Source organism: Schistocerca serialis, chromosome 1 (genome assembly GCF_023864345.2).
Source record: "Schistocerca serialis cubense isolate TAMUIC-IGC-003099 chromosome 1, iqSchSeri2.2, whole genome shotgun sequence".
In the NCBI taxonomy this organism is placed as follows: Eukaryota; Metazoa; Arthropoda; class Insecta; order Orthoptera; family Acrididae; genus Schistocerca; species Schistocerca serialis.
In genome coordinates this window covers 316013310-316034299 of record NC_064638.1, presented here as the reverse complement: position 1 = coordinate 316034299, position 20990 = coordinate 316013310, and the positions used below count along the sequence as shown (strand labels likewise).

The 20990-nt window shown below is 41.1% G+C and overlaps 1 protein-coding gene across 1 annotated transcript in view; it reads left to right on the top strand.

Moving 5' to 3' along the window:
* The window catches only part of LOC126470087 (2-oxoglutarate dehydrogenase complex component E1-like), a 165207-nt gene that overhangs the window by 69254 nt on the left and 74963 nt on the right, over positions 1–20990 (top strand). The window contains exon 9 of the mRNA XM_050097661.1: positions 1147–1327. Coding sequence (XP_049953618.1) covers positions 1147–1327 — 181 coding nt within the window. The remainder of the gene's footprint in view (positions 1–1146; positions 1328–20990) is intronic.

Below are 20990 nucleotides of genomic sequence, written 5' to 3'. Positions count from 1 at the left end.
GAGATGGGCCCTGCTCCCCCCGTTTGATGGTCCTCGACTCAGATGAACAATCGATGGTTTCAGTTGGCTGGGAAAATTTGATCTTAATGCATAAATTGACTGATTAATTTCATCAGCTTGAATAGTGCTACTGACCTCAATGTTACCTAAGCAATACGAATCGTTGATTGTAAGTGTGATTTCATTCCCTTTCAGCTCTCTTTCTTTTAAATGGTGACTGGACCGGTCAGATGCTGAGACAATTCCACGTGTCGGAAAATCTCCGGGTTATGTGCGTTAGTTAACACAAGAGATGACTCGACCTACTAATCCTTACTAAACTTAAGGTTAACATTTTTGCCGACCATTCGAGCAACTGAGATGATGGCTCAGGATCAGCAGCGACTGACTAGAGAAACACACTTTAGAACACTGCCTCTGCACCTAAGGGCACAAAACGCCGTCTACACCCATGTGAGCTGTCTGTCGACTCCCCGAAAAAATGGTTCAAATGCCTCTGAGCACTATGGGACTTAACATCTGAGGTCATCAATCCCCTAGAACTTAGAACTACTTAAACCTAACTAACCTGGACATCACACACATTCATGCCCGAGGCAGGATTCGAACCTGCGACCGTAGCGGTCGCGTGGTTCCAGACTGTAGCGCCTAGAACCACTCGGCCACCCGGACGGCCGACTCCCCGATTTCATGAACTCTTGACCACTCCTATAAATTATTTAACATTCGGGCCTTCCAGCCAATCAGACTCAGTAGCTGCATGCAACCAATTTTATTGGCTCTTTTCCTCTCGCGGTAATCACTTCACTGCAAAATACTGCATAATGCTAGGGCTCCCACACATTTATTTTCCAAGAGTTGCTTGGAGACACTGTTATTATGGAAAATTCATTCGACCTTGAGTCTGCCTCTTAAGCCTTCTCCGCAACGCATTTAGGATGATTAGGCAAAGTCCAGCTCATTCCCTCCAGACTAGAGAAACTTCTTTTCTCTGGATATCGACTCTGGCAAAGGCAGTAGCCGCAGGAGGAGCAAACAGGCGCGGCAGATAATGATGCATAGCTCGTAAATTGACGTGGCCCAACTAGTACTCGAGCGTCGGTATTACGGCGCCGGCTGGTCTGACAGGTGTAACGTGTGTGGCAGGGCGCAGCGCGAGACGAGCCACCGGCTGCAGGACTGGAGCGACCTGCCGGCGCCGCGCCAGCCTCCCGCCGAGGCGTGTGCGCCGCTCGCCTTCCCCGTGACGGGGCTGCGCGCCGACGTGCTGCAGGCCGTGGCAGAGGCCGTGCTCACGCCGCCCGCCGGCATGCAGCTCCACACACAGGTAGCGACAGCAGCACTTCTCCACAACGAAAATCTCCTCGATAAAAATCAAACAGAGATGTTGCGAAATTCACTTGAAAAAAAGGCGTCCTATTTCATGAAGTCCCTTGAGTTTCTTTTACTGAACAAAATTCGAGCTTACCCAGCATTGAACCAGATTCCTGACAGCATTCAGAACTTTGTAAGAGACAAAACACAGTACGTCATTATTAACAGGGTAAAATCGAGAGATGTAGAGGTACACTACTGGCCATTAAAATTGCTACACCAAGAAGAAATGCAGATGATAAACGGGTATTCATTGGACAAATATATTGTACTAGAACTGACATGTAATTACATTTTCACGCAATTTGGGTGCATAGATCCTGAGAAATCAGTACCCAGAACAACCACCTCTGGCCGTAATAACGGCCTTGATACGCCTGGGCATTGAGTCAAACAGAGCATGGATGTCGTGCACAGGTACAGCTGCCTATGCAGCTTCAACACGATAGCACAGTTCATCAACAGTAGTGACTGGCGTATTGGGACGAGCCAGTTGTTCGGCCACCATTGACCAGACGTGTTCAGTTGGTGAGAGATCTGGAGAATGTGCTGGCCAGGGCAGCAGTCGAACATTTTCTGTATCCAGAAAGGCCCGTACAGGACATGCATAACGCAGTCGTGCATTATCCTGCTGAAATGTAGGGTTTCGCAGGGATCGAATGAAGCGTAGAGCCACGGGTCGTAACACATCTGAAATGTAACTACCACTGTTCAAAGTGCCGTCAGTGCGAACGAGAGGTGACCGAGACGTGTAACCAATGGCACCGCATACCATCACGCCGGGTGATACGCCAGTATGGCGATGACGAATACACGCTTCCAATCTGCGTTCACCGCGATGTCGCCAAACACAGATGCGACCATCACGATGCTGTAAACACAACCTGGATTCATCCGAAAAAATGACGTTTTGCCATTCTTGCACCCAGGTTCGTCGTTGAGTACACCATCGCAGCCGCTCCTGTCTGTGATGCAGCGTCAAGGGTAACCGCAGCCATGGTCTCTGAGCTGATAGTCCATCCTGCTGCAAACGTCGTCGAACTGTTCGTGCAGATGGTTGTTGTCTTGCAAACGTCCCCATCTGTTGACTCAAGGATCGAGACATGGCTGCACGATCCGTTACAGCCATACGGATAAGATGCCTGTCATCTCGACTGCTAGTGATACGAGGCCGTTGGGATCCAGCACGGCGTTCCGTATTACCCTCCTGGACCCACCGATTCCATATTCTGTTAACAGCCATTGGATCTCGACAAACGCGAGCAGCAATGTCGCGATACGATAAACCGCAATCGCGATAGGCTACAATCCTACCTTTATCAAAGTCTGAAACGTGATGGTACGCATTTCTCCTCCTTACACGAGGCATCACAACAACTTTGCACCAGGCAACGCCGGTCAACTGCTGTTTGTGTATGAGAAATCGGTTGGGAACTTTCCTTATGTCAGCACGTTGTAGGAGTCGCCACCGGCGCCAACCTTGTGTGAATGCTCTGAAAAGCTGATCATTTGCATATCACAGCATCTTCTTCCTGTCGGTTAAATTTCGCGTCTGTAGAACGTCATCTTCGTGGTGCAGCAATTTTAATGGCCAATTGTGTAACTTCATGGAGTATCCGAAAAACCATTACTGGTTCCAATGTGCCTGAATGGTCTAGCAGGCAACCGCGTCAGCTCGATGACGCTTTTTGCAGACGATGCTGTTGTCTACAGTAAAGTTGCAACATAACAAGACGAATAAAATGTTGGATCACCTGCGGAAGATCGACGCTGGTGTAGGGACTGGCAGCTGATCCAAACGTAAATGAATGTAATGAACAAGAAATACACTACTATTGGTGGCAAATCACCGGAACAGTAACTCTCGCAAAATGTCTAGGATGATCATGCACAATGACCTAAAGTACATTATCAAATAAACAAATAGTAGACAAACCAAAAGTCAGACTGAGATTCATTGGCATAATATGATGGAAATGTAATTCATCCACGAAAGAAGTGCCTTTCAAAACACTCGTTCAACCGATTCTTGAGTATTTTTCATCAGCTTGAGACCCTTACCGAGTAGGATAAATAGAAGAGTTGGAGAAGATCCAACGTAGAGTGGCAACTTTCTTCACGGGATCGGTTACTAGACGAGAGACAATTGCGGAGTTGCTGAACAAACTGCAGTGGCAGACGCTACAACAGAGGCATTGTGCACCATGGAAAGATTTACTGTTGATGTTTCTAAAAGTACGTTTCCAGAAGAATCGTGCAACACATTGCTACCTCCCACATTGTTGTCATCTTCAGTCTGAAGACTGGTTTCATGGTAACTGTATGTGGCAATCCGCTTCAACTCTGCATAACTACTGCAACCTACACCCATTTGAATCTGCTTACTACAGCCAAGTGTTGGTCTCCCACTTCAGAGCTTCCCGCTACACTGTCTTCTGCTACTAAACTGATGATTTCTTGAGGCCTCCGCATGCGCCCTATTAACCAGTCTCTTCTTTTAGTCAAGTTGTGCCATCTTTTCTTTCTTCCCAATTCGTTTCCGTATGCCCTTGTTAATTATTTGATTTGCTCGCTTAATCCTCAGCATTCTTACATACAGCATACATTTCGAAAGCTTCGATTCTCTTCTTGTCTGAACTGCTTATCGTCCACGTTTATCTTTCGTATAAGCCTTCACTCCAGACAAATACTTCCAAAAAAGACTCGATAACACTAAAATTTATATTCGATGTTGACAAATTTCTCTTCTTCAGAATCGCTTTTCTTACTATTTCCAGTCCCCCATTTTACATCCTCATATGCCTCATCAGTTATTTTTCTGTCCAAGTAGCATAATTAATCTAATACTTTCAGTTTCTCCTTTCCTAATCTAATTCCCTCAACATCGTCTGATTTAATTTGAGTACCTTCCACAACCCTCGTTTTGCTTTTCTTGATGTTCATTTTATCTTCTACCTTTCAAGACATTCTACTTGCCATTCATCTGCTGTTCCAAATCGTTTGCGCTTATTATAAATTTACAATATCATCGACAGACCTCAAAAATTATTTCTTCTCCCTGAACTTAAATTCCATCTCCAAATTTCTTATTGGTTTCCTTTATTGCTTGCTCAATGTACAGATTGAATAACTCACTCCCTTTTCACTCATCCCCTGTCTTTCATGTTCTTCAACTCATGCAACTGAAGTCTGCTTTCTGTACTACTTGTAGATAACTTATCACCCCCTATATTTTGTCCCTCTAACGTTCAGAATTTCGAAGAGTGTATTTCAGTCAACGAATTTCAAATGCTTTCTCTCAATCTGCAGATGGTATAAACGAAAGTTTGTCTTTCTTCAGTGTATTTCCTAAGATAATTCGTAGGATCAAGTTGCCTCAGACATTCCTACATTTCTCTGGAACCCAAACTAACCTACCTCAAGGTCAGCTTCTACCAGCAACCCAAACTAACCTACCCCAAGTTCAGCTTCTACCAGTTTTTCCACTCATCTGTAAATATTTCATGTCGGTATTTTACATCCATTTCTTATTAAATTGATGGTCTGGTAATATTCAAACCTGTCAGCTCCTACCAGCTTTGGAATAAGAATGATTACATTCTTCTTGCAGTGTAAGGGTGCTTCACCTTCTTGCGCACCAGGTGGGAATTTTTGTCTCAATAATTCAGTGGGAATGCGCCTTGCTTTGACTTAGATCTTACAGTGCCCTATTAAATTCTTCTCGCAGTATCGTATCTTCCATCTCATCTTCTTTTACTTCCTCTTTCCTTTCTATAGCATTGCTTCAAGTTCGTTTCCCATATACAGCCCTTCTATACAGTCCTTCCACCTTTCAGCGTCCCTTCTTGGCTTAATGCGGACTTCCCATCTGAGCAATTAATATTCATACAGGTTCTTCTTTTTTCTCCAAAAATCTCTTTAATTTTTTTGTAGGCAGCTACGTTCCCTTTAGTTATGCAAGCGTCTAACCAATACTGTTTTGCCGTTTTGCATTTCCCGACAGTCTCATTTGTTGGACCTCTGTATTCTCTTTTACCAGATTGTTTATATTTAATATTTTTTCCTTCATCACTTAACGTAAGTATTTCGCGTGTTATTTAAGGATTACTACTCCTATCTGATCCCCTCCTGCCTTTACTACTTTATTTCTTGAAGCTACCCATTCATCTTTTGTAGCATTCCTTACCCAGACTCAATTAATCGTTCCTTAACGATCTCTTTGAATTTCTTGAGAGTCTCAGGTTCTTATAACTTATGCAAGTCCCACCTCCTTAACTTCCTACTCTTCTGCAATTTCTTCAGTTTTGATCTGCAGAAAAACGAAATGAGCTATGTCAGGGTCTACATATACCACTGAAAATGCTTTCCAGTTTAAAATCTAGTTTCGAAATCCCAATCTTACCATTATGTAATCTGCCTAAAATCTTCTAGCATCTCCAGGTCTCTCCGATGCATACAACCTTTTTCATGTTTCGTAAACAAAGTATAAGCAATGATTAAATTACGCTCCGCGCGTCAGTCTAGCATGCAGCTTTTCTATTTTATTCCTTTTCACCCAATCCATTTGCTCCTACTATTTTTCTTCTCTTCCTTTTCCTACTATCGAATTCCAGTCCCCCACCACAACTAGATATTCGTCTCCTTTAAGTATCTGAATAATTTCTTTCATCTCATAGTATATTCTTTCAGTCCCTTCTTCATCTGCAGAGCTAGTCAGTATGTAATTGTGTACTTTTACAGCGTGTGTTTGCTTCTTTACCGTGATTTCCCTAAATCATTCCAGGCAGATGGCGGGATGGTTCCCTTGAAAGAGCAGAGCCGGTTTCCTTCCTCATCCTTGAGAGAATCCGAACTTGTGCTCTGTCTCAAATGACATCGATGTCGACGGGACATTAAACCCAATCTTCTTTCCTTCTACATTCCTGTTTACTCATTCATTATCAGACCTACCCGTACATTACGCGTATTTGATTTTGTGTTGATAACCCTATACTCAGACCTAATTCACTTTAATCTAACTTCAACCCAAATGTTTCTCTTTATAAAATCTCTAACTTGCCTATCCGATTAGGGAATCTAACATTTCACGCTTCGGCTCGCAGAAAGTCAGTTTTGTTTTTAGAGTTCTATTGTCCCCACCTGGAGATCCAAATTAGGGACTATTTTACTTCCTCGATATTTTACCCAAGAGGATGCCACCATCGTTAAGCAATACGGTATATCTGCATGTCAGCAGGAAATATAACGGCTACAGTTTCGGCCTTGCTTACAGTCGTTCACAATGGCAACATAACAAGTTCATCTTGGTTAATGTTACAAGTACACGTCAGTCAACCATCCAGACTGTCGCCTCTGTAGCTACTGAAAAGGCTACTGCCTCTCTTCAGATATTTTTCTGTTCTTGTTGCAAATGCAGTACAGCTCTTGTATCGTAGGGGCACGCAAGCCTCCCCATGTCGGTAAGGTGCATGCTTTGTGTCATGTGAAGTGCTGATTTCAGATATATCAAACGCGCTAAGAGATCTTATTTTGTAACTGTATTACGATGTCGTTTATATTTCATAACCATTCCTAGAGATACTTAGGGCCTACTAGTATTCCAGAACTTTTATAAATGTATTCTGACTTTGTATCAGTCTAACAGTTATTTAATAATATTTTGTCATATTCAGCCACTGTCTCTCCCTATGAAATCCACACCAATGAATATTTATTTTACTTTACCTAAGTGTGTATTGTGCCATGTTGTACATCACTGTTGTTCTTTTTATGAACAGTAATGTGCGCTGTAGTGTAATAATTCATTATGATGAGATAAGTAGACCCTGATTTACTTTAAATTTTCTGAAGAACTATTATCTATGTTTGTGCTATTACCACATGGTATTTGTGTGGGAAAATTTATGACTGACTTCAAGCTTTAGACAGTTAATGGTACTCCTAAGTAGATTTGTCTGTCAAGACCTCTTAAAATCCTATACACAGAGTTATAAGAGGAAGTAAACATGCATTAACAGAAGTTCGCTCTATTTAAACATATAGTCTATTTTTAGTGGTATCCAAGTTATAGATATTGGAAGCATCTGGCATTTGTCATGTTCGGGCCTTCAATGTGCCCACAGATTCTACAGAAATTCTCGCATATCATGTGTAAAGTGTGAGTTAGAGATAAGCTATAATGTTCTGCATGTGTAGATTAGAAAGAGTACTGGTGCAAAGACAGAGCTGGAACAGTCTGCATGGCTGCCAGATCTCCTACTGATTCCCTTTCACCCACTTATCTAAGCATCCTAATTACCACTTGCGTTCTGTACACTGTAGTAAAAGATTCAACATCATGAAGCCCCAGCAGCACAGGATCAGGCACCACCCCCTGTACGAAAACCTGATTTTATGTTTTAAAACAAGTGTCTGCAATTGCCACTGTCAGACATGAAGATGTCTTACACTGAAAACACGCTAAATTACACTGCCACCAGTCCAAAATAATTATTCTGAGTTTAAAATGACAAGGAATTTTAGCAAAATGAAGGAAGCCCATTGGGTTTATGTTTCTAAAACAGATGCCTACATTTTCTACCATCAGACACGATGTATGTACTCACATTATGTTAAAACACGCTAAGTAACACTGCTATCAGTCCTATTCCAAGCTTCAGATGGCATGAAATTTTAATAAAAACTGCAAGATAGCCCAATGGTTTCATGGTTTTAAAGCTATGTTTTAGAATCACCACCTTCGGACATGAATCAGTAACTTTTACACACACTGAAATGTAGTCAGCAGTTGACTCAACTTTGGCACTTAACAAACCTGCATTGGTTGCTTGACTATTTAAGGTTTCACTCTGGTTATGTAGAACTTCAAAAAGTGGTTCAGATGGCTCTAAGCACTGCGGGACTTAACATCTGAGGTCATCAGTCCCCTAGACTTAGAACTACTTAAACCTAACTAACCTAAGGACATCGCACACATCCATGCCCGAGGCAGGATTCGAATCTGCGACCGTAGCGGTCACGCGGTTCCAGACTGAAGCGCCTAAAAGCGCGCGGCCACAGCTTTAGAATTTCACTCTGAGCATTTAAACTAGAATGTACTAAACCTAGCTCTTCACTTAGAGTTTCATTTTGAGCATTTGAAGTTTTACTCTGGCCATTAATTTAGAATTTAAAATTTTGATCAGATTTACTAACTCAGACCAGTAAGGTCTTTCTTTGCTAACTTTCGTTGCCAAGGATGGTTCTGAAGTTTCCTCGACTTGCTGTACGTTATCCATACTCCTATAGGCTTCAGACCTTGTAAGCATTTAATTCTAATTGTAATTACACTAAATACACAGTAAAGGTTCACTCCACAGTATTCTGTCACACTTCTTATTACAGTAATTAAGCTTTGTTTCACGCTCATCCGACGTAGAGTTCTCGCTGCGTAGGTGTGGAAGCAGGTCAGCACCAGTGAACAGCAACTGGTGCCGGCAGCGTCGGATATTGGATTCCGCGTCTGCGTCCTCGCGATGCGTGTGAGAGCTGTATACTCCCCGCACTGAATCTTCTAGGACGAACTGTTCTAGGCGTATTTCTTCTTGGTCTAATACGTCGAAATTTTCTCCTTATTATGCCCGGTTGGCAACACATGATAGCTTTTTCTCTCGTTTTCGAAATTCCTGCTTTCTTCTATCCTTTCACAAGGGTCGCCACATCCTAACGGTTTGGACGACTTAAAGTGTTGAAGTATGTTTGAAAACTTGCACTTCCTTAACGAGATGACTTACTTGAGATGTTCGACCGACCTTCCTTGCTGGTTAGCCTGCCGCTGCAAACTCTCTTGCTCTTCTTCTCCGACGTATGTTGCTAGTTACAGGAATTTCTCAAGACTTTTGCTACTTATAAAAATAAGTAGACGTATAAAGTTTCAATTGATTCAACCAATGGTGTATATTTGCACTTCAGACATTTTGCAAAATCCCACTCTTCACATAAATAAATATGGGTTACTAAGTATCTAGTGTGTCCAAACGTCAGAAACAAAGTTAATTTATATGTAAGGGAAGGTTGGCATAATAACCATGTCCATTTTCAACATGAAACAGAATACACATCTTCCCTTCAACAAGGCTAAGACAAATGGTTTTTAGTGGTTCTTTTTCAACTACTCACATTACTATAACAATTAGTACAGAACTGCATAAACACTCCATGGTTCTTCTGCCCACTTTCACTTAACTTTCATGTATCGACCGACAAGTACTTGTCTGTGCAGTTCGACTGCGCGTCTACATTCTACTCGTTACTCAGTTCCAACCGGCACACACAAACATGTCACTCACAGTAGGTAGGATTCCACTTTCTCGCACTCATATCTAAAATATCGTGTGTTCGAAACGGTAGAAGGCCGAGTGGTTCTAGAACTTACGCAAAAATTCTCGAATCACTACAACCTATGTCTATAGACATAACTTCACATTGTTGTTACAGGGAGAGAGATATATGAAAAGGTTCTGACTTAAAAATGGCCCTGAGCACTATGGGACTTAACATCTGACGTCATCAGTCCCCTAGAACTTAGAACTACTTAAACCTAACTAACCTAAGGACATCACACACATCCATGCCCGAAGCAGGATTCGAACCTGCGACCGTAGCGGTCGTGTGGTTCCAGACTGAAGCGCCTAGAACCGCTCGGTAACAGCGGCCGGCTTCTGACTTAAAGCCTGAGAATAGTTGCATCCAATAATAGCAATGATGCATTGTTCAAAGATCAAACTAAGCTTTTCGACAAATGCTGATTAATGTGCAAATTATGCCAGTATCGTAAATACCTGAACCATGTGTCTATTCTTACTGCTATGGAACAATCAAGTTAAAACAAAAGTGCAACATGTGTGTTTTGTACTCGAAACCACATGTATTTCTGATCAATAATATGGACAATTTTTTTTTTTACACTGGATTGATTTTTTTAGTTTGCAGCCAGAGCTCTACAACCAAACTCACCTATTACAACAAGCAACATATATGCCTTTTTATAAATGCATCGTGCTGTCCTACATCGTGTCTAGATTTCTACATTTACTATGTTTAAAGTAACTTGTAAGCCCTGCCTACACATCTGTAACAGTCTGTGTGATCTAAAAGTTTATAAAGATCTGCAGTCATTGTAGATGATGAATAAGGTACCTGAGGTGGTATATCGAAAACAATAGCGTAGCCTCATTACTATTCATCCTAAACTGGCTAAGATACAGCGACAGCACAGTTTTGCTTGGATTTTTTTAAGAAACACATACTTAATACTTTGAGAAAAAAATTGCTTTATTTGTTCCCTTCTACAATCATCACAGCATTGTTTAAAAATTTATTAAAAGAATTTCCGTGTGATGATAGGGAGTGATGCAAGAAAATTAGTTACATCGTTATTTTACAATAAAGTACAAAGTGCGTATTATCATATGGTACAAAAAGTATGAGAATATATATGACTTCCTCCATCATACACAGTCAGTTTAAGTAATACAGAAAATTATTCCTATAAAAACTTCATTGATCTACATAAATAAGTATTGAAGGATGTTAATCTTGTCTCGTATGTTCTATATTTATGGTGATCTAACCCAGTGACTCACTCATCATATATTAAATTGCACATCCACACTGATACAGGCATATTTCCATTCTGTACAGGTTAGAAGTATCACAAAAAGGCTATTCAGTATGATATATTTGACTCATCACATGTTTGCTTGTAGATGCAATCCCACTGCTAAACCTAGCCCAATTGCGCTATTTTGGTATGTAGCAATTTTGTGGTCAATCTCTCTGGTACAAAACATAATTTTTCTGGGGAGACTATTTTGTTTCTCCCACTTGTCAGGACCAGGAATGAGTCCATCCTGCTGTTGCTAAGGGCTGTCTTCCCACGAAAACTGCATCTTACATCTTTGAAGGAATTATTCGTACGCCAAGTTTCCGGAATATTCGGGCTACCTCACTTTCGGCTCCCTCTGGGGCTTCGTTTTGATCCACACATCAGACTCGCTTCATCTGTAGGTGCATTTCCCCACTTTGTGTGACAATGATCAAACATGACTGCCGCTTGACTTCCCAAATTCTGATGCGCTAATCGATTAAAATTCACGTAATTGACCCAAAATTCGAATTTAGATGAGGTTGTATCAATAAATTGCAAAATCCAGAGAACATATTTGATGCTCTGTTTGAGCACAAGACATATTTTTTCTCAACTCATGAGATTACGTAATGCTAGGTTCAAAAATGTACATAGAGAATGAAATAGCGTGTCACTCTCATGTCATTAGTTTCCAATTGTCAATACTTTAAAATAACCACAATAGTTTGGAGATATATGTAATGTGGAGGTAATGTCTCAGATTACCATACATAAATCTTGTCAGAAGTGAAAAGTTGCTCAAAATCTGTATACATTCAACGAACTGACTGGCAGTGCACCCTCACAATCACATAGTCACATAAATGAGTTCTATGATATTAATTATTTATTACATTGGGCCTCAACATATAATAACTGTAATTAGAACTACGTTTTTCTTTCCTATGAAAACCGACTTTTCTTTCTTTCAATTATTGTAGTTCATAAATAAATGTAATAAAAATAAGGCGATTAAGTAAATAAATACAGAATGTAAACAAATACATAACATAAACAAATATTGAAGTCATCAGACAATTATGGTTTGAAATTAGTGACATACACAGTGCAATATCTCACTTCATAGATAATGCTGCTCCAGACTATTGCCACAAGACAAATATCAAATAATATATAGATTTAACTGGAGTGTAGCAGTTGATTGATAGAGTTCTTTCGAGCTTTCAGCTGCTGCCATCCTAATATAACGCAGCTATATAGGGATAGTAGCAACAAGCACACAACAGCGACCACATGACAATGGCTGAAGAGCACATGGCAGAAGGTTTGTGGGTTTTAAACCACTTGATGCAGTTGGAAACTCAAGAGAATTTCTACATCTACATCTACATCTATACTCCGCGAGCCACCTTATGGTGTGTGGCGGAGGGTACTTATTGTACCACTATCTGATCCCCCCTTCCCTGTTCCATTCACGAATTGTGCGTGGGAAGAACGACTGCTTGTAAGTCTCCGTATTTGCTCTAATTTCTCGGATCTTTTCGTTGTGATCATTACGCGAGATATATGTGGGCGGTAGTAATATGTTGCCCATCTCTTCCCGGAATGTGCTCTCTCGTAATTTCGCTAATAAACCTCTCCGTATTGCGTAACGCCTTTCTTGAAGTGTCCGCCACTGGAGCTTGTTCAGCATCTCCGTAACGCTCTCGCGCTGACTAAATGTCCCCATGACGAATCGCGCTGCTTTTCGCTGGATCATGTCTATCTCTTCTATTAATCCAACCTGGTAAGGGTCCCATACTGATGAGCAATACTCAAGAATCGGACGAACAAGCGTTTTGTAAGCTACTTCTTTCGTCGATGAGTCACATTTTCTTAGAATTCTTCCTATGAATCTCAACCTGGCGCCTGCTTTTCCCACTATTTGTTTTATGTGATCATTCCACTTCAGATCGCTCCGGATAGTAACTCCTAAGTATTTTACGGTCGTTACCGCTTCCAATGATTTACCACCTATGGCATAATCGTACTGGAATTGATTTCTGCCCCTATGTATGCGCATTATATTACATTTATCTACGTTTAGGGAAAGCTGCCAGCTGTCGCACCATGCATTAATCCTCTGCAGGTCCTCCTGGAGTACGTACGAGTCTTCTGATGTTGCTACTTTCTTGTAGACAACCGTGTCATCTGCAAATAGCCTCACGGAGCTACCGATGTTGTCAACTAAGTCATTTATGTATATTGTAAACAATAAAGGTCCTATCACGCTTCCCTGCGGTACTCCCGAAATTACCTCTACATCTGCAGATTTTGAACCGTTAAGAATGACATGTTGTGTTCTTTCTTCTAGGAAATCCTGAATCCAATCACAAACCTGGTCCGATATTCCGTAAGCTCGTATTTTTTTCACTAAACGTAAGTGCGGAACCGTATCAAATGCCTTCCTGAAGTCCAGGAATACGGCATCAATCTGCTCGCCAGTGTCTACGGCACTGTGAATTTCTTGGGCAAATAGGGCGAGCTGAGTTTCACATGATCTCTGTTTGCGGAATCCATGTTGGTTATGATGAAGGAGATTTGTATTATCTAAGAACGTCATAATACGAGAACACAAAACATGTTCCATTATTCTACAACAGATTGACGTAAGCGAAATAGGCCTATAATTATTCGCATCTGATTTATGACCCTTCTTGAAAATGGGAACGACCTGCGCTTTCTTCCAGTCGCTAGGTACTTTACGTTCTTCCAGCGATCTACGATAAATTGCTGATAGAAAGGGGGCAAGTTCTTTAGCATAATCACTGTAGAATCTTAAGGGTATCTCGTCTGGTCCGGATGCTTTTCCGCTACTAAGTGATAGCAGTTGTTTTTCAATTCCGATATCGTTTATTTCAATATTTTCCATTTTGGCGTCCGTGCGACGGCTGAAGTCAGGGACCGTGTTACGATTTTCCGCAGTGAAACAGTTTCGGAACACTGAATTCAGTATTTCTGCCATTCTTCGGTCGTCCTCTGTTTCGGTGCCATCGTGGTCAACGAGTGACTGAATAGGGGATTTAGATCCGCTTACCGATTTTACATATGACCAAAACTTTTTAGGGTTCTTGTTTAGATTGTTTGCCAATGTTTTATGTTCGAATTCGTTGAATGCTTCTCTCATTGCTCTCTTTACGCTCTTTTTCGCTTCGTTCAGCTTTTCCTTATCAGCTATGATTCGACTACTCTTAAACCTATGATGAAGCTTTCTTTGTTTCCGTAGTACCTTTCGTACATGATTGTTATACCACGGTGGATCTTTCCCCTCGCTTTGGACCTTAGTCGGTACGAACTTATCTAAGGCGTACTGGACGATGTTTCTGAATTTTTTCCATTTTTGTTCCACATCCTCTTCCTCAGAAATGAACGTTTGATGGTGGTCACTCAGATATTCTGCGATTTGTGCCCTATCACTCTTGTTAAGCAAATATATTTTCCTTCCTTTCTTGGCATTTCTTATTACACTTGTAGTCATTGATGCAACCACTGACTTATGATCACTGATACCCTCTTCTACATTCACGGAGTCGAAAAGTTCCGGTCTATTTGTTGCTATGAGGTCTAAAACGTTAGCTTCACGGGTTGGTTCTCTAACTATCTGCTCGAAGTAATTCTCGGACAAGGCAGTCAGGATAATGTCACAAGAGTCTCTGTCCCTGGCTCCAGTTCTGATTGTGTGACTATCCCATTCTATACCTGGTAGATTGAAGTCTCCCCCTATTACAATAGTATGATCACGAAACTTCTTCACGACGTTCTGCAGGTTCTCTCTGAGGCGCTCAACTACTACGGTTGCTGATGCAGGTGGTCTATAGAAGCATCCGACTATCATATCTGACCCACCTTTGATACTTAACTTAACCCAGATTATTTCACATTCGCATTCGCTAATAACTTCACTGGATATTATTGAATTCTTTACTGCTATAAACACTCCTCCACCATTGGCGTTTATCCTATCCTTGCGGTATATATTCCATTCTGTGTCTAGGATTTCGTTACTGTTCACTTCCGGTTTTAACCAACTTTCCGTTCCTAATACTATATGCGCACTATTTCCTTCAATAAGAGATACTAATTCAGGAACCTTGCCCTGGATACTCCTGCAGTTTACCAATATTACGTTAACTTTTCCTGTTTTTGGTCTCTGAGGACGGACGTTCTTTATCAACGATGATAATGTCCTCTCTGGTAAGCCGTCAGGTATTTTATCGTTTCGCCCAAGGGGGGGTCCTTCTAACCTAAAAAACCCCCGTGTGCACGCCACACATACTCTGCTACCCTAGTAGCTGCTTCCGGTGTGTAGTGCACGCCTGACCTGTCTAGGGGGGCCCTACAGTTCTCCACCCAATAACGGAGGTCGATGAATTTGCAACCATTATAGTCGCAGAGTCGTATGAGCCTCTGGTTTAGACCCTCCACACGGCTCCAAACCAGAGGACCGCGATCGACTCTGGGCACTATGCTGCAGATATTAAGCTCAGCTTGCACTCCGCGTGCGATGCTGGTTGTCTTCACCAAATCAGCCAGCCGCCGGAAGGAACCAAGGATGGCCTCAGAACCCAAGCGGCAGGCGTCATTCGTTCCGACATGTGCTACTATCTGCAGCCGGTCACACCCAGTGCGTTCAATAGCTGCCGGAAGGGCCTCCTCCACATTACGGACGAGACCCCCCGGCAAGCACACCGAGTGCACACTGGCATTCTTCCCCGACCTACCCGCTATTTTCCTGAGGGGCTCCATAACCCGCCTAACGTTGGAGCTCCCTATAACTAATAGGCCCGCCCTCTGTGACTGTCGGGACCTTGCCGTAGAATCGGCCACTGGCCCAACAGGCGAGGCATCCTGTGGTGGCTCGGAAACGATGTCATCACCACTAGGAAGCACCCCGTACCTGTTGGAAAGGGGTAAGGCAGTTGCCACGCGGCCAGATCCCACCTTCGCCTTTCGGCCAGGCACGCGCGAGCCCACCACTGTCCGCCATTCATCCTGGAGTGATGGCTGACCGGTAAGATGCTCACTGCCGGAAGACGCAGCGACATCAGGGGTTCCATGTGATTCCAAGGCCACCGAAGTAGGCATAGGTCTCACCACAGTTGCCCCAACGCCACTACGAGCCGACGCCTGCGCCTCGAGCTCGATGAGCCTAACAGACAAAGCCTCCACCTGCCCCCGAAGAGTGGCCAATTCTCCTTGCGTCCGCTCACAACAACCACAGTCCCTACATATTTCATCAGAATATATCGCTATGAAACCATGCATTCTTATCCAGGTTGATGATTTTGATCCATTTCTGTTCATCGCAATTATACTTATTTTGCTTTTTACATTTTCATCCTTTGCAAGAAACACTATAGATAGATAAAAGCGAAAATTATGGAGATGGTAACACTTCAGTGAATGGGAAATGGTATTACTTACAATATTTCCTTCAAAACGTTACAAAAATCAAAATATACGCGTTTTTCACTTGGAATTACATGCCCGTATACTATTAAGAAACTAAGTGGTAATATTTGTAGATCCACAGAAGTTATGATGTAACTCAGGCAAATTATCCTGCAGAGAATATTTTGAATTATGCATGTGTTTTGAGGAGTTTTGAACGTAAATTTCCCATCTCAGAAAAAGCAAATAATAGCCAGACTCTATGCAGCACTTGGGCCCATGCCTATACTCAAAGATTCACAAATTCAGAAACTACAATCTCACATAGTGTAGGTCAACAGGACGGAAGAAAAACAAATGTATTATTTAGCATTTTGACATTCTGGCATTTCTGTAACTCACATACATATTGTTTGGTATTGGCTTTTAACGTTGTTGGCACAATTCCTACATGCAGAAATATTAATTAATATGCAATTTCTATTGCTGAAGATACTTAGTTGTGAGGTTGTTTCACAGGGATTTTAAGAGAGAACATTTGATATTTTCTTCAGAAATCTCGAAGATCTATACAGAGAACACTACCATCCACAATGTTGGTCATTTCAACCAATCACTGTCCAGTGATCCCTAATTTGTGAGCTCTCTTTTTGCATTCTGGGAGCATGATATCATATGATATGCGTAACACATATCATATGATATGTGTAATTCAGTCATTGTACTTGAGGAATACGTATAAATAATCTATTATTTAATAGTCTTGTTGAATTATATCTTTCTACACATGTGAGTGTTATAATCAATGCTTAGAGTACCTGTAAAAAGTGTTAATAATGTGTTTGAAAGAATTATTGACTATGAGAATGTCTTGTGTGTTTGATGTTTTGCAGCTTGCATAAATTGCAAATACTTCGTATTATTAATTAATTGTTTGTCAACAGCTGCTTTGTGATAGTGCAATTCACACTGTAAGTTGCTTATTATAAGAAATATGTGTCTTTTGTGTAATATAGGTACTGATGATGATGGGAAATGCCCAACACTTCTAGTACTGTGAAATAAAATATCACCTAATGGCAGCTTTTGTCGAACAATTAATTAATTAGTTTTCTGAAAATTGGTTTCTCTCTTAATTAAAATAATCACAGATCATTCATGGATTATTACACACATTGAAGAATATCAATGATAACTGTAATACACAAGTAACAGTTTCCTGTTTGTAAATACTGAAGGAAATTTAATTTCTAATATACTGATTATGCAGATTCTTAAATCTCTGAAGTCATTTACTTTTGTACTTTATGTTATGCAAGTCCCATTTATAAATTATTTAATAATGTGCTTTTTTACATTCAGTTAATAACATTTTAGTAAGTAAGTTTTTCATTGCAGAGAGCACACAGTAATGACAGTAAATGGTGCTCTCCTATTATCACTTTGCAGACAGCTTTTAAACGTGTTAGGTATTTTAAGTTTTAAGTGAAGCTGCACCCGAAAGGTTTTGTAAACAATCTGTTACAATGCATCAGGGATTTTCATGTCAATAACTACAATAATAGAAGCGAAAATTACATAAAATGTTTTAAAACAGAGTATAGAAATGGAAGAGTTGAATAATTGTTCCACTAAAATATTGTTTTGGTTACCAGATTACATATAGCACCTAACCATTAAATAGCAAATGCAGTTTGGAAACCAAACAGGAAAATTTCTTTCTTTAGTGTCATGGAACAATTTTTATTTAGACGCTCTGACATGAAGAACTTAGCTCCTTAAACCAAAATAAATGACAACTACTTGATAGCATATCCCACTAACCATAGCACTTTGTGATGGTGAGATAGCCCATTCTCTGTGTCTAGATTAGGGAAGCTCTCTTGGAGTTCATGGTCTATCAATTAGCTCATCTAAAACTCCTAGAGGCTACTCTTACTTTTGATCTTATAACACTCTTTTAGATCGTACTTTGGGTAACTATTGGTTGGTAGGTTTTGGGGAAAGAGACCAAACAGCGAGGTCATCAGTCTCATCGGATTAGGGAAGGAAGTCGGCCGTGCCCTTTCAGAGGAACCATCCCGGCATTTGCCTGGAGCGATTTAGGGAAATCACGGAAAACCTAAATCAGGATGGCCGGACGTGGGATTGAACCGTCGTCCTCCCGAATGCGAGTCCAGTGTGCTAACCACTGCGCCACCTCGCTCGGTGGGGAAACTGTGTGGGGGCTACACATTGTGCAGAAAAGGCAGTTGTGGGGTCTAACTGACACTTAAAATTCTTTGCTCTGGCATTTGTTGTGCTTGGAATATTGTTCTGGCGGAAGTGACATTGGCTACAATTCCTATAGAAACGTCTGTAAGTTGTGTTTCATGAGGGAACAGTTTGCTATGAAGTGATAGGAACTTGTGCGAATAAATGACATTCTTTATCATATAATTCACCAGAGGAAATGCTTCTGTTGGAGCATGAAAAAGGGAATATGTTCTTCTTTGATATGTTGCTCTGAAAAAAATTGGGGAACCGGAAGCCTCAATTATCATTCGCCTTCCTCTCCAAGCCTTTTAGCACGCGAACATACTCACTCTCTTTTGACAGAGAACATTCTAAGTTCTTTTGCCCAGCTTCACTTTGTAGTTCAGCTCTCATACTCATCACCTCCCTCTCACCGCCACTATCCAGAAGCTGTATGTCTCTCCCCCAGTGTCGCCTTTTTCTCCTGCTGATTTACAGTGTATCCCACTGTCACTGTCTCCTCTCTCTCTTACGCTATCTCCTTCTGCCTTTCTTTCACACTGTCACTGTTTCCACCATAACTTAGAATCACAAGCATTCTGAGAGGCCCAACTTATTTTTTCACTATACCCACTTGTTTAAAATTTAGATTCAAAATGCACCCTCCCATATTCCTACTTGTTAAAGTTCACCGGTCTTGGAGGATCCACACCTTCCAAGACTCTCTACGTTCTCTCCTCATCTATATTTTCAATTTCCACTGTAACCTCTCTCTTTTGCTTCCACTGCTTCTATCTCCAACCATTTCTCTTTCTTTTTTTTGCCACTGTTTCTCCCTGCCCATCAAAATCTCTTCTCTTTTGGCTCCCCCTGCTATTGTCTTCTTCCATCTCTCTTTCTCTATCACTGCCACTTTCCTTCTCCCACCATCACTGTGTGTCTTTTAATGTCCCATTGTCGCTGTCTGCCCTCACTTTCACTGTCATTTCTCTCTGCTACTCTCTTTCATCACAAAAGAACGTGAATCTGTTCACACGCAATAATTTTTGGTGAGGAAGCTGCATTGCGGGGTTGAGGCAGCTGGTTCCACACTTTTCCGTCAGTCTTTCTGTCAACCTTCTTCTTTGTGCTCCGACAGGAGCATTTTCAATTAGTTTCCTTCTCTTCTTCGTTATAGCAGACTGTGCTGCATGTATAAAACGAGTTCTATTAGTCAGCAAAGTTTTGACAACTTATTTGTATACTTCGCCACATTTATATTCTTTGACACATGTAAACAAAAAGAAAGTACGCATAATATAAAGTAAACACAAAATTGTTTGCTTTACATTTTCTGGATACTTTGCTCTTCGGTCGCAATTCATCGAAAATGTCTGGTTTATATCTCAAAAGGGCAAAATTGCTGTTGAAAATAATTTACTGAATTTGCTGTCTTTTCAGATTAATATAATTTTTGGCGGTCATTTTGAGTTCTTCTCAGTTGTGCCCACTCAGGGCATTTTTGTACAGGCGCGACGTGGCCATTACACAGAGATAGCGAGTGATAACTTTTATTGGTGAAAAAATGTTGACTAAAAACATAATTGGTGACCTCAGAACCCTTGCGATGACCCTAGATCTGTTGTCATGTATTCACTACGTCAGTTAAAACTGCATTTTAGCCTCAGAATGGATATTCCGTGCTTATTTTATGTGTATAAATACGGTAACTTTGAAACTCTGAATCTCGGTAACGGATAACGATACCGAAAAAAATTCAAGGTCCCGAATCTGAAGAACATATGGTAAAAGTTTCGAGGAACATATGGTAAAAATTTCGACGATTTGCAATGAATAGAAATTACAGAGGTGGCCATCCCCACAATTGGTACTTTTGGTACCCAAAAATCATTGTTTTTCGGGCCTATCTTGACAGATTTTCAAAAACGAGGAAACGGGGTTTCTAACTGAATATCTGAAGAATGTACAGTTAAAATTTGAGCCATTCACTATTGTTAGGGAAGGTGTAAAAACGGTAGAATACCGTCTTTTACAGTTTTAGGCATAAGTATGGTAACTTGGAACCTCTGGATCTCGGCATCTGATAGAGATATCGAAAAAGGTTTCGAAGTTCGCCGAAAATATCATCTTAAGAACATGTGGTAAAAATTTCGACAATCTTGCCAAGAGTAGACATTTTAGAAGTGACCACCTCCAATACATAGTTTGCCACAGTCATTACAAATGATTTTGTAAACACCACTGTTACTTACTAAATACATTTTGTCCTTGGTGTTGAACAGGATATGAGCTGTAGTGCTTCTTACATATTGGTCAGACAGGC